The sequence below is a fragment of the Hemiscyllium ocellatum genome, chromosome 20, assembly GCF_020745735.1.
Source record: "Hemiscyllium ocellatum isolate sHemOce1 chromosome 20, sHemOce1.pat.X.cur, whole genome shotgun sequence".
Taxonomy (NCBI): Eukaryota; Metazoa; Chordata; class Chondrichthyes; order Orectolobiformes; family Hemiscylliidae; genus Hemiscyllium; species Hemiscyllium ocellatum.
Genome location: NC_083420.1, coordinates 46,375,620 through 46,395,744, shown reverse-complemented (window position 1 = coordinate 46,395,744; position 20,125 = coordinate 46,375,620). Strand labels below are relative to the sequence as shown.

The window sequence follows — 20,125 nt, the reverse complement described above, 5'->3', positions numbered from 1 at the left end:
GAAACTACAACACCCAGAATGCACCAGGCCCGAAATGTGACCAATAGAATTCCCTTTCCTCACAGAGAGTGCGCATGTGTCTTGCTCTGCTGGTTGCAATTCCAATTGCACTGAGTCAGGCATTTGTGTGGTTAGTGTTGCATCAGTTCTTCTGTCAAATGCAATAAAGTTTAGAATGTAAAAATATTTTGTTCCTATTAGGTAATCGCAAAATTAAACGCGATTCCCACAGCTCTGGAATGTTGAATAAAATTCCCCGGAGGTACCAAATAGTTGTCCTGATCAAGTTGCGGAAAGAACATTCGGCTAATCGGGTTCGCACTGACCCTCCGAAGGACATTCCATCCCGACTCCTATCCTTATTCCCGTAAACCCGCTTTTAATTTAACTTGTATTTCGAATCAACCTGTTCAGAGATGTCAGAAGCAGGTGGGATGTGAACGTGGGCCTTTCAGTCCAGGAGTAGAGACACCACCACCGCACCAGAAGATTATCAAGGCTAATCCACATAGTCTGTACACCCCGAGACACAGCAGACGACTGAGCATGGCCAATCCACCTAACTTGCACATCTTTGGCCTGTGGGAGGAAACTGAAGCATTCGGCATAAAGCCATGCAGACATGGGGTGAACATACAAACTCCACACAGTCACAAATTGCTAGAAACAAACCTGGGTCCCTGGCGTTGTGAGGCACCAGTGCTAACCACCAAGTCACCGTGCTGCCCCAAATACATCTAATAACATCCATATAACACCTCTAAAATGGAAAAACTATAAAGATGTATGTAGAATATACGAATTAAAACAAAATAACAAAAGTTGATATCTGAGCAATTAGGGATGGACAATAAATACCGGTCAAGCCAGGGGCATCCACATCCAATGAATAAATTTAAAAAGTTCGTCCAAAACACAAGGGTGACCAAAAACCTGGTCAAAGATGTCAAAAGGTTTGATATGCGGTGAATAGAAAAGCAAAATAATGTATGTATCGTTTGAATTTTCTATTTTATTTATATAAGTGCAAGTTCTTTTGCTATTAAAACCAAAGGGTTGTGCCTGCAATGAAATATTTTCAAAATGCAGGCAAGGTTATGATACAGGGAAATAAGGCAGTCCATTTGTCCTTGTTAAATTAATGTGGTGAGGCAAAATAGAGAAGGATTGAAGGAGGAAATGGGAGAAAGTGGTGGAGATCGAGAGTGTGGTGCCGGAAATGGGGTGAGGGCTGATTGTGGGGGTGGGGGTGGGGGGACAGGTTCTGGATCTGACAAGGCAGTCGTGGAGGCAATGGTCTCTCTGGAACGCTGATAGAAGTGGGGAGGGAAATATATCCTTAGTAGTGGGGTCTGTTTGTAGGTGGCAGAAGTGGTGGAGGATGATCCGATGTTTACAGAAGTTGGTGGGGTGGAAGATGAGGACCAGGGGTCTCCTGTCCTTGTTGCTTTGGGAGGTGTGGGATTCAAGGCTGGAGATGTGGGAGGTAGAGGAGATGCACTGGACGGCATTGTGGACCACATGGGAGCGGAACTTACGGTCTTTGAAGAAGGAGGCCATCTGGGATTTTCTATGGTCTCCTTCATCAAAGGAAGAACGAGGCCACCTGGGACTTTCACATTCGACAGAAATCTACCTGTATTTCCACAAAGGTCATGTACTGTTACAATTGCACCTGATGTGGTCTCCTCTACATCTGGGAGACAGGATGCTAACTTGGCGGATTGTTTCAGAGAACATCTCTGGGACACCTGCACCAACCAACCCCACTGCCCCGTAGCTGAATACTTCAATTCCTCCTCCCACACCACCAAGGGCATGCAGGTCTTGGGCCTCCTCCATCACCAAACCTTAACCATCCGACAACTGGAGGAAGAATGTCTCATCTTCCACCTTTGAAACTGCAACTACACAGGATTAATGTGGATTTCACCAGTTTCCTCATTTCACCCTCTCCACCTTATCCCAGTCCCAAGCCTCCAACTCGGCACTACCCTCTTGACCTGCCCATCGTCTTTCCCATCTATCTGTTCCACCCTCCCCCACCTTCACTTATCCATTGCTTTCTCAGCTACTTTCTCCTCAGCCACACCCACCCCCTTCATTTATGTCTCAGCCCCTAGCCCACAAGCCTCATTCCTGATGAACGGCTAATGCCTGAAATGTCGATTCTTCTCTTCTTGGATGCTGCCTGACCTGCTGTGCTTTACCAGTACCACACTCTTGAAGGAAGAAATGGCCAAGCTGGGGTCAATATAGCTGACAGTGGTGAAGAGAGAAGAATGTACCAGCAGACAGAATTCAGGGAGAGTAAGCTTGTGATGTCAGATCAGAAGAGGTGTTTAAAATTCAGGCATTCAGTAATTCAGGAGATCTTGTGGTTTTACTATTCTTCCAGAACGCCTTCTCTTCAGACATGTAAAACTGATAGATATCTGGATTAAAACTGCAGGAAATCTAAAGATGTCTTTAAACTGAGGATCTTTTATGCCTTGGAGTTATTTCACTGAGTTTGGCATTCCGACTGAAACCAGCAGATGCTCCATTGTAATATTCAGAGAACGTTTAATAAATTTCCTTCACTGGAGACTGCCTTCTTGAAACAGGTACTTTTTTCAGATTCCTATATGTCTGAACCAGGCAATTACTTCTTGACGATATTCTGAGTCTTTGGATGTTGATCATCCCTTCTCAGTAATAGGTTCCATGAGTTGTAGGCACCATGTCTTCAATCTGTGTGAATAGATATTTTAATTTTCAGAGTACTGGTAAACCTGTGTTGAAGTTTTCTTCAGCGTGTTGCTTTCATTCACCGTTGGCAAATGTAGTTTTGAAGAGACAAATAATACTCACTTCTTTATTCATACTAGTGTAATTGAAAATTACTTATTACTTGGCATGATCTCTTTCATTAACACTGAGGATTCTTCCTAGGAACTTGCATCTTCTGAATCTCTCAACATCTGAAAATAGATGTAGCTCAAATAAAAGAATACGGCTTACTGTATTTTTTTTAGATTAGATTACTTACAATGTGGAAACAAGCCCTTCGGCCCAACAAGTCCATGCCAACTCACCGAAGCACAACCCACCCAGACCCATTCCCCTACATTTATCCCTTCACCTAACACTATGGGCAATTTAGCATGGCCAATTCGCCTAACCTGCACATTTTTGGACTGTGGGAGGAAACCGGAGCATCCGGAGGAAACCCACGCACACACAGGGAGAATGTGCAAACTCCACACAGTCAGTCGCCTGAGGCGGGAATTGAACCCAGGTCGCTGGCACTGTGAGGCTGCAGTGCCTAACCATTGTGCCACCGTGCTGCCCACATTGTTGATTGTTTGTGCTTTTTTCATAAATTTTGCTGATTCTTTCTGTTTTATTTTAGCGTAAAACATTTCTGCCAATCCAGTATAATTACAGATTTCCATTTTGCTGACAATATAGCACAAATTTCTTATGCAACATAGCTAATCTCAATGGATCCTCTCTTCTACTTGGGTTTCATCTTGAGTCTAGGAGAACTATGAAATCTTCTATCAGTTGTTCCATGCCTGGCTGTTCCTGAACCAGTTGTTCCTTGAGTTTAACTAGCTTGACTCCTTCCACCTTTTGAAGAAGATTCAGGCGATGACACACATTCATACTTAAGAATAACAATTCTTGGCTGTGAAGTACATTTGGGTTCTTGCCATCTGACATCAGTTGTGTTGAAGACTTGCTTGTAGCATACTTTTATCTTAAGTGTTGAACCTGGAGTTGTACAGAACATTGGTTAGGCTACAACTGGAGTACTGTGTGCAGTGATTGTACTGGAGGGTGTGCAATGGAAATTCATGGGGATGTTGCCTGGGATGGAATATTATAGGCTAAACAAGCCTGGGTCGTTTGTTTGGAGCAGCTGCCCTGATAGTACTGTATAAGGTGAAGGGGTGTGAACTTAATTAATTGAAAATAGCTGTTGCCCTTAGTTGAGGGGTCAATACAAAGGGCATAATTTTAAAGTAGAAGGCAGGAGGTTTAGAGGGGACATAAGGAAAAATGTTTTCATCCAGAAAGTATAGGAATCTAGAATGAGTTGTCTGGGAGGGTAATTGAGGCAAGAAACCTCACAACATATCAAAAGAACTTGGATGAGTACTTGAAGTGTCAAAAGATTCAAGGGCCAGTATGGGAAAATGGGACTAGAGTAGATTGTCATATATTTTTGGCAGTACCAACTTAATAGGTTGAAAGCCTCTTTTATACTGTGTGATTCTACAAACCATATGGTATACTTCTGTCAGTTGTTAACAGGATTTTTTTCATCCATCACACACATTGATCACGTTGTGACACTCTCTCCTGTATTAAGCTTAAAATTAGTGAAATGCATATAGATGTAAATATCTTCTTGTATTACCTATTTCCTTTAGGAATATCTTAATTCGGCTTTTCTTCTATTGTAGCCTGTTCCACTTCATGAGCTTCTTTGGTGTGAGTCATTCCAAGGCAGTTAACAATTGCATGACATCGTGATGATCTGCAAGAGCGATCTCAAATCAGGGTTCACGCAGGACTTGTGAGTACAGATTAAAATTCCTGGTGAGGAAGGAGAAACGTTGAAAATTAAATACAGATTTACAGGCTAGGAAAATTGCCCATATCTGAAATTAAATATTCCTGGCAATATTAGCAGTTTGTAGAATATGTATGCTTTCCTTTATTGGTCAGATCATTGAGTATAGGAGTTGGAAGGTTATGTTGCAGCTGTACAGGACATTGATTAGGTCACTTTTGGAAAATTGTGTGTAATTCTGGTCTCCCTCCCATCGGAAACCATGATGTGGAGGTGCCAGTGCTGGACTGGGTGGACAAATTTAAAAATCACCCAATACCAGGTTATACTCCAATAGATTTATTTGGAAGTACAAGCTTTTGGAGTGCTGCTCTTTCGTCAGGTAGCTAATGGAGTACGATCATAGGACACAGAATTTATAGCAGAAGATCATAATGGTTTCATTCACTGATTCAATATATTGAACAAACCTAGATTGCTGCTAAGTCTTTCACCTTTTAGAAGACTTAACAACACTCTAGGTTTATTCAATATATCGCATCATTGTATGACACCATTATCGTTTGCTTTTAATTTGTGTCCTGTCATCCTACTCCACAAGCTGTCTGATCAGGGAGCAGCACTCCGAAAGCTTGTACTTGCAAATAAACCTGTTGGACTATAACCTAGTGTAGTGTGATTTTTAACTCCTATCAAAAAGATGTTCTGAAACTTGAAAGGGTCCAGAAAAGATTTACAAGAATGTTGCCAGGGTTGGAAGGTTTGAGCTATATTGAGAGGCTAAATAGGGTGGGGCTGTTTTCCCTGGAGCATTGGGGACTGAGGAGTGACTTTATAAAGGTTTATAAAATCATGACAGGCATGGATAGGACGAATAGACAAGGACTTTTCCCTGGGGTGAGGGAATCCAGAACCTGAGGGCATAGGTTTAAGGTGAGAAGGGAAAGATTTAAAGGAACCTAAGGGGAAACTTCTTCAAACAGAGGTGGTGCATGTACAGAATGAGCTGCCAGAAGAAGTGGAGACTGATACAATGACAACATTTAAAAGGCAAAAGTGAGGACTGCAGATGCTGGAGATTAGAGTGGAGAGTTTGGTGCTGGAAAAACACCACACTCTCAACGTTTTATCTCATGATCTGCTGTGCTTTTTCAGCACCACACACTCAACATTTAAAAGGCATCTGGATGGTTATATGAATAGGAAGGGTTTACAGGGACATGGGCTAAGTGCTGGCAAATGGAATTACAGTAGATTGGTTTTAGATATCTGTTCGGCATGGATTAGTTGGACCGAAGGGTCTATTTCTGTGCTATACATCTCCGTGACTTTATGTTAAAGCATACTCTGCTGTATTTTCTGCGTAGCCACTTCTGCTTCCATCTGCCATTAGATTCGGTTCAGAAAACGTAGCCACTCTAGCCATCTTTCAGATACCCTGGATCTTGGGCCGGGGGAGAGGAACATTTAAAGCAACTTTAATTCACCCTGTGCACAGAAATTTAGCTGCACTGACATTTCCAACCAGAGCATCGGGGGAGCGCATGCGCAGGTGCTTGGAACGTCAACCAAACGTGCTGCTGCTGCTGCCCCTGCGGCCATTTGACGGACGGCAGCCAGAGCCAGTAGAGAGGCGAGATGAAGAGATTGGGCCAATGCTGTCGCGCAGGAGGTGGGCGATCTGCGGCAGTCGCGTTCGGTTGATCTGAGAGCCCACGTGTGTTCGTGCCGGAGCTGTCAGCTGCAGAATTTCAGTTGGGTTCAAACGCTCAACCGCCGGCCGGCTGTGCATCTCCGAGTGAGAGGGGGACGGCAGTGGAGAAAAGAAACACCAACGCTCATTCCGTGCCATGGCTAAAGGGAAGAGAAGGAGGTCGGACACCCAGGACTCACAAGGAGAGGAGCCAACTTCTGAGATGCAGCCGGATGTAGCCAAGGCGAAAAGAAAGAAAAGGAGCAGAGACCAGGTGGGTGGTAGAAGGCCAGCCCCAGGCGAGGCGGTCTCGAGCCTCTGGGGTCCCCATGAACGCGGCTCCTTCTGTCAGTGAAAGCCTTCCTGCTCAGTAGCAGGGTCGTTATTTTTGGTATCTTTAGGGTGTGGAGATGTCACGCATCAGTAGGATTTTATATTTTTGCTGTGTTTCCATCCTCTATTTCGTGCATACTTCAGTTTATACTCCCACTTTATTCTGTCCAGCAGATGTAAAATTTTGTATGCACATACGAACAGATTCGACAACAGCTTCTTCCTCGCTGTTACCAGACCTTTGATTTGTTCTCTTTAATGTTGATAATGATTGCTCTGCACCTTCTTCACACCACTAACGTCGTAGCCTGCACGCTGCTCTGTTACCCTGATCTACTTGTATCGTGCAACCTACCTTAAAGGACTTAAGAAAACACTTTTCACTCTACCTTGATACAAATAACAGTAACATTTTTTTATTCTCACAACGGTGATTATATTAAGATACTGCCTGATTTTCCCTGAGGCTAATTTCTCCATGATCTAGAAGAGCCACAAACTTTCTGAATGCCTTTTCCTGGCTTGAAGAGTGAAAAGAATGCTGAAGTCAATCCACAATTCTGTAAATGTAGAACTGCCAGGATCAATTTTATATAATGGTCTCTATTGCATACTGTACTTATATCAGTTTGTAGTGAAATTCCATTCCCTGCCTTTTGGAGGGAGCATATAATCCATTAAGTGACTTTTAAATCTGTTCTTTACTTGACCATTGTCACTGAAAAATACTGATTTATTTTATAGCAGGTGGTGTAAAGTTGTGATATGTTACAATTTAGTTTGCCCCCATTTCTGCAGATCTTAAATAACTTTATTCTTTAATAAATTTGATTCATATTTTTTAGCCTGTACTCTTTAGTTTGTTGGCAGAATGTTTCCAACCTGTTCAGAGTCTAGAAGCACTTGATTCACTGTGCATTGTTTCTAGTGCCTTTCTCAAAAGAGAAGAGATTCATCATTCATCTGATGGCACTTTGCCCAAGTCAGTTTGTGGATAAGATTAAATTTTGGTCCATAGACGGTACGGTTTCTCTGTAAAAGGTACTTCTGCTTTGAACTTGTGGAATATTTAATTCACGAATGTGAAATGCAGTAACAATATTGATGGGAAGTATAGTGACAACATACATGTGTTCCCACTGTCCACATAGTTTGGATAGTGCCATTTTGTTTTGGTGACATTACTGGAACAGATTGTTTTGGTATATCAGCTAAAAGACATTCTGATGAGACAGGTCTCCCTTGCTGAATTAAGTTATGTGCTTAAGCCCAGGAGTAAGGCTTGATTTTACGGCGGTGTGAATCTTTAGTGAAATGGAATATTTTTAAAATCACTTTGCTATGTGGTAGGATAAACCAGGCAAGTGTGTCATACTCAGACAGTTGGTCATGATTGACCACCGTTGCTGATATCTAGAGAAGCACCATTTAGATTAGGTCATTGCCACCAAATAAGAATTTAATGGGTTGGATGATTCTTGTATAAGCAGAGGACACATACCAGAACACTTACAAGAATACTCAAAACTGGTAAATTACCTGGTATAGTGTATTAAATTCCATCAGTAACCCCAATCCTTAGGAAGGACATCGATACCCAACTTTTGACAACTTGTTTTCTTTGCTTGCGTAAATAAATAGGCTATTCTCATGATAAATTACACACTTCATACTGGACAAATGGAATACTGGTTTTCATGGACAGGTCTGGATAGATTTTATTATCAAATTAGGTTTATATTCAGGTCGGCCACCTGGTTGATGGAAAAACTGAATATATGTTGTGTTTCTGTTGATGTCACCTCTTATGCATGCTCATTGAAAAATTCAGCCTCAGTACCAAGCTTTTGCTTCCTATAAATTAGAAGTTTGATGTTATGTTGTTGCTAAGTCATGTATCGCTCCACAGTTGGGATATGCCTTCAGGTATTGTCAGATCCGTCTGATAGGTTCACATGTTGGAGTAGCTCAGGGTTTAATTCCGAAGTCAATCAGTGAGAAATTTGGGCCAGCAATGAAAAAGTTGTAAATCTTTAATAAAATGTTAGTCAAGTTTCAAGTAATGGACAACTTTCACAGGAAATCCTGTGGTTACCAAGAACTAATATAAGGATTTAATTACACTTCCAACCTTGTTGTGCCATAGTCTCCAATTCCGACTCCAGTAACTTTTAGTAATGGTTTCCAAGTGAAGAAAGCTTTAGGGCTGCCGTACGTATCTTTTTAGCTGTGTAAGTGAATTCAATGCTGCAAATCAAAGAGTCTGTTCTTGATTTTGGTGTTCCTTTGGCCTCCTATTCTCACCAAGTATGGAAATAAGGTTTTAATCATTGAGCTTCCAAGTAAAGTGCTTAAATTGTAACATCAACACTTGGAATAAATTAGCCCAATGTGATGATAATGATTCCATTTATGCACTGACATGATTCTATAATTCAATTTCACGTGCCAGAAATTTCCAGCTGCAATGTTGTAATAACATAACCATTGCCCTCAAAGGATGTATAAGTAGTTGAGTTACAGTTTGAAAATCCTTTGGACCTTCCAAATCTTCTTCCTAGGGGAGGACATTTATTGGAATTTAACATGTAACACTCTTCGATTAGGTTGTTGATTTGCTTTACAAAAGCACATATCCACTCTTAAGTGACAGAAGTTAATAGAAATTGGTCTGAATTTTCCAGTTTTGGTCTAGCTAACATCTCATACATCAAGAGAAAATGCTCAGATTTGGTTTAGTAAAGACCAAATGCTCTCCAGTCTGTCATATGTCTTACAATAACCAGATCCATGTATTATTGGATTCAGGAACTTCGAGTGAATGCAGTTCATTCATGATATTTTTGTTCAAGGTAAGTCATAATGGCCCATAAACTTAAAATTCTGAACTAATTATTTTTGCATGGAGGTGATTAAATGTGGAGGTCTCAGTCGCTGAACAGGGTTTTGGGAATAGTAGACCATGTTTGTATTGTTGAGTTAATAATGCAGACTAATGATCTGAAGATCTGAATTCACATCACACTATGGAAGCTAGGGATGTTACGTTAAGATAATTAACTAAACATTCAGAATAAAAAGCCAGCACCAAACCATACCATGATGGTCATGCAACCACCAAATTGTTGTAAAACACATCTGGTTACCCGACATTCTTTCCAGTAAGCAAATCTTCTGTCCTTCTCCTGATCTCTTTGCAACTTGAGCACTGTAGCAATGAGATTAGCTCTAAACTGCCCTCTGAAATGGCCTAATAAGCCACTGAGTTGTTAAGGTGTCACAGCATCAACATTTTAAGGGCAGTCATAGATGGAAAGAAATGTTGGCTTTGCCAACAACACACGTACCCATGAACACATTTTTGGAAAAAAAACTTCAGCTTTTAAGAAAGAATTCCTGCAATTTTCTGACAAAAGTCTCTCAAATTCTGTACTTTATTTATTTTATGTGTTTATGGGATGTATGTTTTGCTAGTAAGACCAATATTTTACTGCCCATCCTGGTTGTCCTTTAGAAAGTGATTTTCAAGGAAGATTCAAAAATGAGGTAACAAGAGCCCAGACACAATATGTTCCTGTTAGGGTGAAGAGCAAGGCTGGTAGATGTAGGGAATGCTGGTTGACTGGAGAAATTGAGGTTTTGTTAAGAAAAAGAAGGAAGCACATGTCAGATGTAGACAGCAGAGATTGAGTGAATCCTTAGAAGAGTACAAAGGTAGGAGGAGTATACTTAAGAGGGAAATCAGGAGGGCAAAATTGGGACATGAGATAGCTTTGGCAAATAGAATTAAGGAGAATCCAAAGGGATTCCACAAATGCATTAAGGACAAAAGGGTACCTAGGGAGAGAATAGGGCACCTCAAAATCAGCAAGGCAGCTATGTGTGGAATCTCATGAGACAGGGGAGATACTAAATGAGTATTATGCACAGTGTTTACTGTGGAGAAGGACATATAAGATATAGAATGTGGGAAAATAAATGTGATATCTTGAAAAATGCCCAGATTACAGAGGAGATCGTGCTGGATATCTTAAATGCATAAAGGTGGATAATTTCCTAGTACCTCATCAGGTGTACTCTAGAAATCTGTGGGAAGCTAGGGAAGTGATTCCTGGGCCCTTTGCTGAGATATTTGCATCATTGATAGTCACAGGTGTGGTGTCGGATGACTGGAGGTTGGCTAATAGTTGTTGGTGCCACTATTAAGAAAGGTGGTAAGGACAAGCCAGGGAACTATAGACCGGTGAGTGTGACATCGGTGGTGGGCAAGTTGTTGGACAGAATCCTGAGGGACAGAATTTAAGTGTATTTGGAAAGGCAAGGACTGATTTGGGAGAGTCACCATGGTTTTATGTGTTGGAAGTCATGTTTCATGAACTTGAGTTTTTTTGAAAAAGTAACAAAGAGGATTGATCAGGGCAGAGTGGTAGACATGATCTGTATGGACTTCAGTAAGGCTTCGACAAGGTTCCTCATGGGATACTGGTAAGGTTAGATCTCATGGAATACAGGGAGAACTAGCCATTTGGATACAGAACTCGCTCAAAGGTTGAAGATGGGAGGTGGTGATGCAGGGCTCCCTTTCAGACTGGAGACCTGTGGCCACTGGCGTGCCACAAGGATTGATGCTGGGTCCACTGCATTTTGTAATTTATATAAATGATTTGGATGTGAACATTGGAAGTACAGTTAGTAAGTTTGCAGACGACACCAAAACTGGAGGTGTAGTGGATAGCTAAGAAGGTTACCTCAGTACAATGGGATCTTGATCAGATGGGTCAATGGGCTGAGAAGGCTGATGGAGTTTTTTTTAGATTAGATTACTTACAGTGTGGAAACAGGCCCTTCGGCCCAACAAGTCCACACCGACCCGCCGAAGCGCAACCCACCCATACCCCTACATTTACCCCTTACCTAACACTACGGGCAATTTAGCATGGCCAATTCACCTGAATTCACCTGACCCGCACATCTTTGGACCGTGGGAGGAAACCGGAGCACCCGGAGGAAACCCACGCAGACACGGGGAGAACGTGCAAACTCCACACAGTCAGTCGCCTGAGTCAGGAATTGAACTCGGGTCTCAGGCGCTGTGAGACAGCAGTGCTAACCACTGTGCCACCGTGCCGCCCACAATTTAGATAAATGGGAGGTGCTGCATTTTGGAAAAGCAAATCAGAGCAGGACTTATATACTTAATGGTAAGGTCTTGCTGTGTATTGTTGAACAAAGAAACCTTGGAGTGCAGGTTCATAGTCCCTTAAAAGTGGAGTCACAGGTAGATAGGATAATGAACAAGGAATTTGGTTTGCTTTCTTTTATTGGTCAGAGCATTGAATATAGGAGTTAGGAGGTCATGTTGCAGCTGTACAGGATATTGCTTAGGATACTTTTGGAATATTGTGTGTAGTTCTGGTCTCCCTTCTATTGGAATGATGTTGTGAAACTTGAAAGGGTTCAGAAAGGATTTCCAAGAATGTTGCCAGCATTGGAGGTTTTGAGCTAAAAGGGAGAGGCTGAATTGACTGGGGCTGTTTTACCTGAATAATTGTAGGCTGAGAGGTGGACCTTATAAAGGTTTATAAAATGGTAAGGTACATGGATAAGGTAGATAGACAAGGCCTTTTCCCTTGGGATGGGGGAGTCCAGAACGAGAGGACGTAGGTTTAGCATGAGAGGGGAAGAATCTAAAAGGATTCTAAGGAGCAAGTTTTTCACAGAGGGTGGTGCGTGTATGGAATGAGCTGCCAGAGGAAGTGGTGGAGACTGGTACAATTGCGATATTTAAAAGACATCTGGGTAGGTATATGAATAGAAAGTGTTTAGAGAAATATGGGCCAAGTGCTGGCAAATGGGACAAGATTAGGTTAGGATAATCTGGTCAGCATGGTCGAGTTGGACTGAAGGGTCTGTATATCTCTACGATTCTAATAGTAAAAGGCACGGGGCAGCAGAAGCTTGACAGAAGACTAGATGACATTTATAGGAAAACACAATGGACAACTTTGATACAGTGAACACCCTTGATTTTTGCAGTGACATTACCTTCATATATAATTGTCATGCTTACAAACTGCAAATTAATCAACACGTCCTTTGGCAGACCTCTGGAGTTTTTGGAAAAGTACATTTCACAACCTTGATTGTCATTTGTTCTGTAGCACCTGGTGCATGGGTATTGACACAAAGACAGCAAATGTGAAAACTCTATTGTTCTCCAGTATGGATTAACTGCTGAAGCAACTGTAGAGGCATTTAGAATGGCACATTGTTTGTGCAACAAAACCACCAATGGAGAAGTATAAACTGATATGTCTCTCAACTTTCCCTCTAAGTATGGTACTTTTAACGTGACAGGGAATCTAATATGTCGGAATTTAAAACAGAAACCTTTTTAGCCCTCTGTTATTGTTTCCATAATCATTGTTCTTTAATACTGATATTACTCATGGTGAATATAATACAGGCTTTCTTTCAGTTATTAACTGGCAGTAAGTTTATACTAGGAAAAATAAAATATTATTGAAAGCATTTTGAAAATGCGTATCATTATGTAACAGGCGGTAAGAAGAGCTAACTTTGACATCATATATTTGTATATATGATTGAGGCGGGCATTAAGGAGCGTGACAAAAAAACTAGAATTGCTGGGTATTGGTGGAGGGGGGAATGTCTTCACAGGTTGGAGTCATATCAAGATTGTAGTTGCTGGAGTGTTCAGTTGTTTCAGCTTCAGTAGTTCTCTGCAGAAGTTTCGCAATGTTAGTGTTCTAGGCACAACCATTTTCAGCTACTTCATCAATGACCTTCTGTCCATCATAAAGTCAGGTGTATGCTAATGACTGCACAATGTTCAGCACTTTGTGTGACTCCTCAGAAACTGAAGTGGTTTATGTCCAAAAGCAGTAATACCCGGACAACATTGAAGCTTGGTCTGACAAATGGCAAGAAACATTCGTGCAAAAAATATACTAGGCAATGACTGTTTCCAACAAGAGAGAATCTAATTACTGCCCTTTGTCATTCAATGGCTTTACCATTGCTGATTTCTCTCCAGTGTCCCTACCTTTAAACACCCTTGAGACAGCTGGTGACTGAACTGGACTAGCTATATAAATGTATGGCTACAAGAACCGGTCAGAAGCCAGGAATTCCACAGCTGGTAGTTGACCTCCTGACACTTCAAAGGCTGTCCACCATCCACAAGACACAAGTCAGGAGTGTGATAGAATAATCTCCACTTGACTGGATGAGCACAGCTCCAATAACATTCAAAAACTTGACACCATACAGGACCAAGGATCCACTTGATTGACACTACAAGCACAATCACCCCTCTACCACAAATACAGCCATCCATGCTGCACTCCAAAAGTTAGTGCCTCCAAATAAACCTGTTGGACTATATCCTGATGTTGTGTGATTTTTAACTTTGTCCACCTCAGTCCAACCACTGGCATCTCTACATGGTGTATTACGAAGATTGGCTATTGCGGTTCTTCAGTTTGTCACTAGATGGTGCAAAAAGAACAATTTCCTGTTTATTTGAATAAAATCTGCCTTCTCCCATTCAAAACCTATTTTTTGCTGAATTGTTGAGTTGCCTGTCTTACTCTTTCCTCAACTGCGTCTCTGTGATTGCAGCAACTTCGCAATTCCATATGTTAACGCATGCCTTTAACTAATCTGTTTTACCTATAATACTCCTCACATTAAATAGAGGTCATTCAGTGTCACTTTACGCCTTAGAAATTAACATGGCTGGACTCCCTGTGCCTTGGTTCCTTTGCTGAAGTACACTGATCCCTACTGTGCTAACACTGTTTTCCTTCCCACTGCCAAATTAGTACTGTATATATTCCTCCCAACAGCACTAGCAAACCAACCTGCAAGAATGTTGGTCCCATTTTGGTTCAGGTGCAGACCGTCCCTTCCTTCCAGGTTCCAGCTTCCCTTGAAACTTGGAGTGGTCCAAGAATTTAAAACATTCTCTCCTGCACTAATTCTTGATCCTCACATTCATCTGCCCTGTTCCCTTATTTCTGTACTTGCTAACATGTGGCACTGAGTGTAAGCCAGAATTCACAACTGTTTGAGATCATCCTGTTTAGTCTACTGCCTAACTCCCTCAATTCTTGATGTAGGACCTCATCACTCATTTGATCTATGTCATTGGTATGAATGTGTACCATGACTTCTGTCTTGTTACCCTGCTTTTCAGGATGCCCTGCAACCACTCAGTGTGATATCACTGATTCTGGGAGCAGGGAGGCAACACAGATCCTGAAGTCATGCCTCTAACTGCAGAAACATCTATCAGTTCCTCAAACTAATGAATACCCTATCACTATTACTCCTGTTTTCTTTTTCCTCTGCTTCTGTGCAATCAGGCTGCTTGTGGTGCCAGAAGCTTGGCTTTGTCTACGTTCCCTTGAGGAGTCAGTGCCCTCATCAGGTTTCCAAATGGAAAACCGATTTGTGGGAGGGACCATAGGGGACATGTGTACTACTTGCCTGGAGATTCTCTTTGACTGTTTGGTGGTCACCAATTCCCTTCTTTCCTCCAGTCCCTGGAGTTGCAGTGTAACCACCTCTCTGAACCTGCTATCCACCTAAAACTCAATTTCAGGTGTGTTCCACAGTGTCTTCAGCCACTGCTTAAGCTCCAAAACACGGACCCAGATTTCTGCAGTTAAGAAAACTTTCTGCACACACCTTGGATGACAGCAGGATCTGTGACTTCCCATATGTAGTAGGTCACATATTCCATTCTGTTGACCTCATCTGCTATATCTTAATCTTGCACTAACTTGGTCTTACTTGCAAACCTTTCTAATTACTTAATCATAAAGATTTAGAGATGCCGGTGTTGGACTGGGGTGTACAAAGTTATAAATCACACAACACCAGGTTATAGTCCAACAGGTTTAATTGGAAGCACTAGGTTTCGGAGCGCTGCTCCTTCACCAGACAACCACCTGATGAAGGAGCAGTGCTCCGAAAGCTAGTGCTTCCAATTAAACCTGTTGGACTACAACCTGGTGTTGTGTGATTTTTAACTTAATCGTAAAGATACTTCATTTACCTTAAATTTAGTCTACTCTTATTCTCTGAGTTTAACTTATCCCTGCTGCTTTTGATAATCTCTGAGCCCTTGGGCTTTGGTCTGCTCCTGCCCCCACTGATCTGAAAATGTCATTAGGCAAAGAAGGCAGCTAAAAAACAACTTCCTTCCCCATTTCATCTAACTCCCACTGTCCAAAGTGTCACACTCCACTCTCTGCAGGTTGCACTCAGGGCCAAACTGGGTAAGGATGGCACATCAGATTAGTGTAGAAAGGTGTGAAACAAAGTTTTCAGGTCAGCTGTGTGAAGCCCTCCTTGCTGACATCTGGATACTTCTAGCAATTTGATTAATTAATTTATAGATCAGTCGAGCAAAGCCTGACATAATAGAAGTAGGCATAGTTTCACTCACTAAGTCATATCTCACAGTCAACCTCGTGAACTCTTTCACCATCATTAGCTTTGGACATTTCCTGCCTCACAATAGTACTGTATATACATAGGTGCAGTGGCTCTGGGAGTCTTCAGAATCGGCTCTGGAGCCAATGAAGTTTCACTCATTGCATCAAACATATAAAAGTAAAGGAGAAAGTGAGGACTGCAGATGCTGGAGATCAGAGCTGAAAATGTGTTGCTGGAAAGGCGCAGCAGGTCAGGCAGCATCCAAAGAGCAGGAGTATCGACGTTTCGGACATGAACCCTTCTTCAGGAATGAGGAGAGTGTGCCAAGCAGGCTAAGATAAAAGGTAGGGAGGAGGGACTTGGGGGAGAGGCGTTGGAAATGCGGTAGGTGGAAGGAGGTTAAGGTGAGGGTGATAGGCTGGAATGGGGGTGGAGGCGGAGAGGTCAGAAAGAAAATTGCAGGTCAGGAAGGTGGTGCTGAGTTCGAGGGTTGGGACTGAGACAAGGTGGGGAGAGGGGAAATGAGGAAACTGGAAAAATCTGCATTCATCCCTTGTGGTTGGAGGGTTCCTAGGCGGAAGATGAGGCGTTCTTCCTCCAGCCGTCGTGTTGCTATGGTCTGGCGATGGAGGAGTCCAAAGACTTGCATGTCCTTGGTGGAGTGGGACGGGGAGTTTGAAGTGTTGAGTCATGGGGTGGTTGGGCTGGTTGGTCTGGGAGTCCCAGAGGTGTTCTCTGAAACATTCTAGAAGTAGGTGGCCTGTCTCCCCAATATGGAGGAGGCCACAGGTGCAGCGGATGCAATAGATGATGTGTGTGGAGGTGCAGATGAATTTGTGGCGGATATGGAAGGATCTCTTGGGGCCTTGGATAGAAGTAAGGAGGGAGGTGTGGGTGCAAGTTTTGCATTTCTTGCGGTTGCAGGGGAAGGTGTCGGGAGTGGAGGTTGGGTTGGTGGGGGGTGTGGACCTGACAAGGGAGTCACGGAGGGAGTGGTCTTTTCGGAACGCTGATAGGGGAGGAGAGGGAACTATATCCCTGGTGGTGGGGTCCGTTTGGAGGTGGCGGAAATGACGACGGATAATGTGATGTATATGGAGGTTGGTGGGGTAGTAGGTGGGGACCGGTGGGGTTCTGTCCTGGTGGCAATTGGAGGGGTGTGGCTCAAGGGCAGAGGAGTGGGAAGTGGAGGAGATGCGGTGGAGAGCATCGTCAATCACGTCTGGGGGGAAATTGCGGTCTTTGAAGAAGGAGGCCATCCGGGTTGTTCGCTATTGGAACTGGTCCTCCTGGGAGCAGATGCGGTGGAGACAAAGGAATTGGGAATATGGGATGGCATTTTTACAGGGGGCAGGGTGGGAGGAGGTGTAGTCTAGGTAGCTGTGGGAGTCGGTCGGTTTATAGTAAATGTCCATGTTGATTCGGTCGCCCGAGATAGAAATGGAGAGGTATAGGAAGGGGAGGGAGGAGTCTGAGACGGTCCAGGTAAATTTGAGGTCGGGGTGGAAGGTGTGGGTAAAGTGGATGAACTGTTCCAACTTCCTCGTGGGAGCACGAGGCAGTGCCGATACAGTCATCGATGTAGTGGAGGGAAAGGTGGGGGGGTGGTGCCAGTGTATCTGCGGAAGATGGACTGTTCCACATATCCTACAAAGATGCAGGCATAGCTGGGGCCCATGCGGGTGCCCATGGCTACTCCTTTGGTTTGGAGGAAGTGGGAGAATTGGAAAAAGAAGTTGTTCAGAGTGAGGACCAGTTCAGTCAGTCGAAGGAGGGTGTCAGTGGAAGGGTACTGGTTGGTACAGCGGGAAAGGAAGAAGCGGAGGGCTTTGAGTCCTTCGTGATGGGGGATGGAAGTGTACAGGGACTGGATGTCCATTGTGAAGATAAGGCGTTGGGGACCGGGGAAGCGAAAATGATGGAGGAGGTGGAGGAGGGCGTGGGTGGTGTCCCGAACGTAGGTGGAGAGTTCTTGGACTAAGGGGGACAGGACCGTGTCGAGGTATGCAGAGATGAGTTCAGTGGGGCAGGAGCAGGCTGAGACAATGGGTCAGCCGGGGCAGTCAGGTTTGTGGATTTTGGGCAGGAGGTTGATACGGGCGGTGCGGGGTTGTGGGATTATGAGGTTGGAGGCGGTGGATGGGAGATCCCCTGAGGTGATGAGGTTATGAATGGTCTGGGAGTTGATGGTTTAGTGGTGGGAGGTGGGGTCATGTTCAAGGGGTCAGTAGGAGGAGGTGTCCGCGAGCTGGCATTTAGCCTCAGCGGTGTAAAGGTCGGTGCGCCAAACTACTACCGTGCCTCCTTTGGCGCAAAAGAACATGGTTGTGCTCTTTGGAAGTTAAACATATTGTTCACAGTGCAATGTTGCAGGCGTATCTTATGCTCCTGGGCTCAACAGATTGAGTTGCTCCTTCCCTTCAGTGTAATATAAGAAGTGAAGATGCTCCCAGGTTGAAGCTGATAAGTGGTAAATAATATTCGCATCCTGCAAGTGCCACACAATGGCCTTTCCCAATAAGAGAAGATCTGACACTCTCCCCTTGACATTCACTGGCATTGCTGAGAAAATCTATCGTCTTAAAATATGTCTTTAAATATTTATAGAACACATTTACTGCACACTAGAAAATACACAGGCTGGGAGGCTTAGAAAAAGGGGGTAACCCAAGGTAGGCAGAAGATTAAAACATCTGTGTTCACCAAAACAAAATGCTCTAAGGCAATTAGAAACATTTGCCTCAACTTGGCAAACGTGGTGCCACTGTTTAAGAAGGGTGGTAAAGACAAGCCAGGGAACTATAGACCGGTAAGCCTGACCTCTGTGGTGGGCAAGTTGTTGGAGGGAATCCTGAGGGACAGGATGTACATGTACTTGGAAAGGCAAGGACTGATTCGGGAGAGTCAACATGGCTTTGTGCATGGGAAATCACGTCTCACAAACTTGATTGAGTTTTTTGAAGAAGTAACAAAGATGATTGATGAGGGCAGAGCAGTAGATATGATCTATATGGACTTCAGTAAGGCATTCGACAAGGTTCCCCATGGGAGACTGATTAGCAAGGTTAGATCTCATGGAATACAGGAAAAACTAGCCATTTGAATACAGAACTGGCTCAAAGGTTGGAAGACAGAGGATGGTGGTGGAGGATTGTTTTTCAGACTGGAGGCCTGTGACCAGTGGAGTGCCACAAGGATTGGTGCTGGGCCCTCTACATTTTGCCATTTACATAAATGATTTGGATGTGAGCATAAGAGGTACAGTTGGTAAGTTTGCAGATGACACCAAAATTGGAGGTGTAACGGACAGCGAAGAGGGTTACCTCCGATTACAACAGGACCTGGACCAGATAGGCCAATGGGCTGAGAAGTGGCAGATGGAGTTTAATTCCGATAAATGCGAGGTGCTGCATTTTGGGAAAGCAAATCTTAGCAGGACTTATACACTTAATGGTAAGGTCCTAGGAAGTGTTGCTGAACAAAGAGATCTTGGAGTGCAGGTTCATAGCTCCTTGAAAGTGGAGTCACAGGTAGATAGGATAGTGAAGAAGGCGTTTGGTATGCTTTCCTTTATTGGTCAGAGTATTGAGTACAGGAGTTGGGAGGTCATGTTGCGGCTGTACAGGACATTGGTTAGGCCACTGTTGGAATATTGCGTGCAATTCTGGTCTCCTTCCTATCGGAAAGATGTTGTGCAACTTGAAAGGGTTCAGAAAAGATTTACAAGGATGTTGCCAGGGTTGGAGGATCTGAACTACAGGGAGAGGCTGAACATGCTGGGGCTGTTTTCCCTGGAGCGTCAAAGGCTGAGGGGTGACCTTATTGAGGTTTACAAAATTGAGGGGCATGGATAGGATAAATAGACAAAGTCTTTTCCCTGCGGTCGGGGAGTCCAAAACTAGAGGGCATAGGTTTAGGGTGAGAGAGGAACGATACAAAAGAGACTTAAGGGGCAACTTTTTCACGCAGAGGGTGGTACATGTATGGAATAAGCTGCCAGGGAATGTGGTGGAGGCTGGTACAATTGCAACATTAAAGAGGCATTTGGGTGGGTATATGAATAGGAA

The 20,125-nt window shown here is 43.4% G+C and overlaps 1 protein-coding gene across 1 annotated transcript in view; it reads left to right on the top strand.

The window, feature by feature from the left end:
• The first annotated feature begins 6,276 nt into the window (after positions 1-6,276).
• The window catches only part of LOC132825488 (uncharacterized protein C7orf50 homolog), a 408,037-nt gene continuing 394,188 nt past the window's right edge, over positions 6,277-20,125 (top strand). Inside the window, exon 1 of the mRNA XM_060840813.1 lies at positions 6,277-6,531. Coding sequence (XP_060696796.1) covers positions 6,415-6,531 — 117 coding nt within the window. The 5' untranslated portion in view covers positions 6,277-6,414. The remainder of the gene's footprint in view (positions 6,532-20,125) is intronic.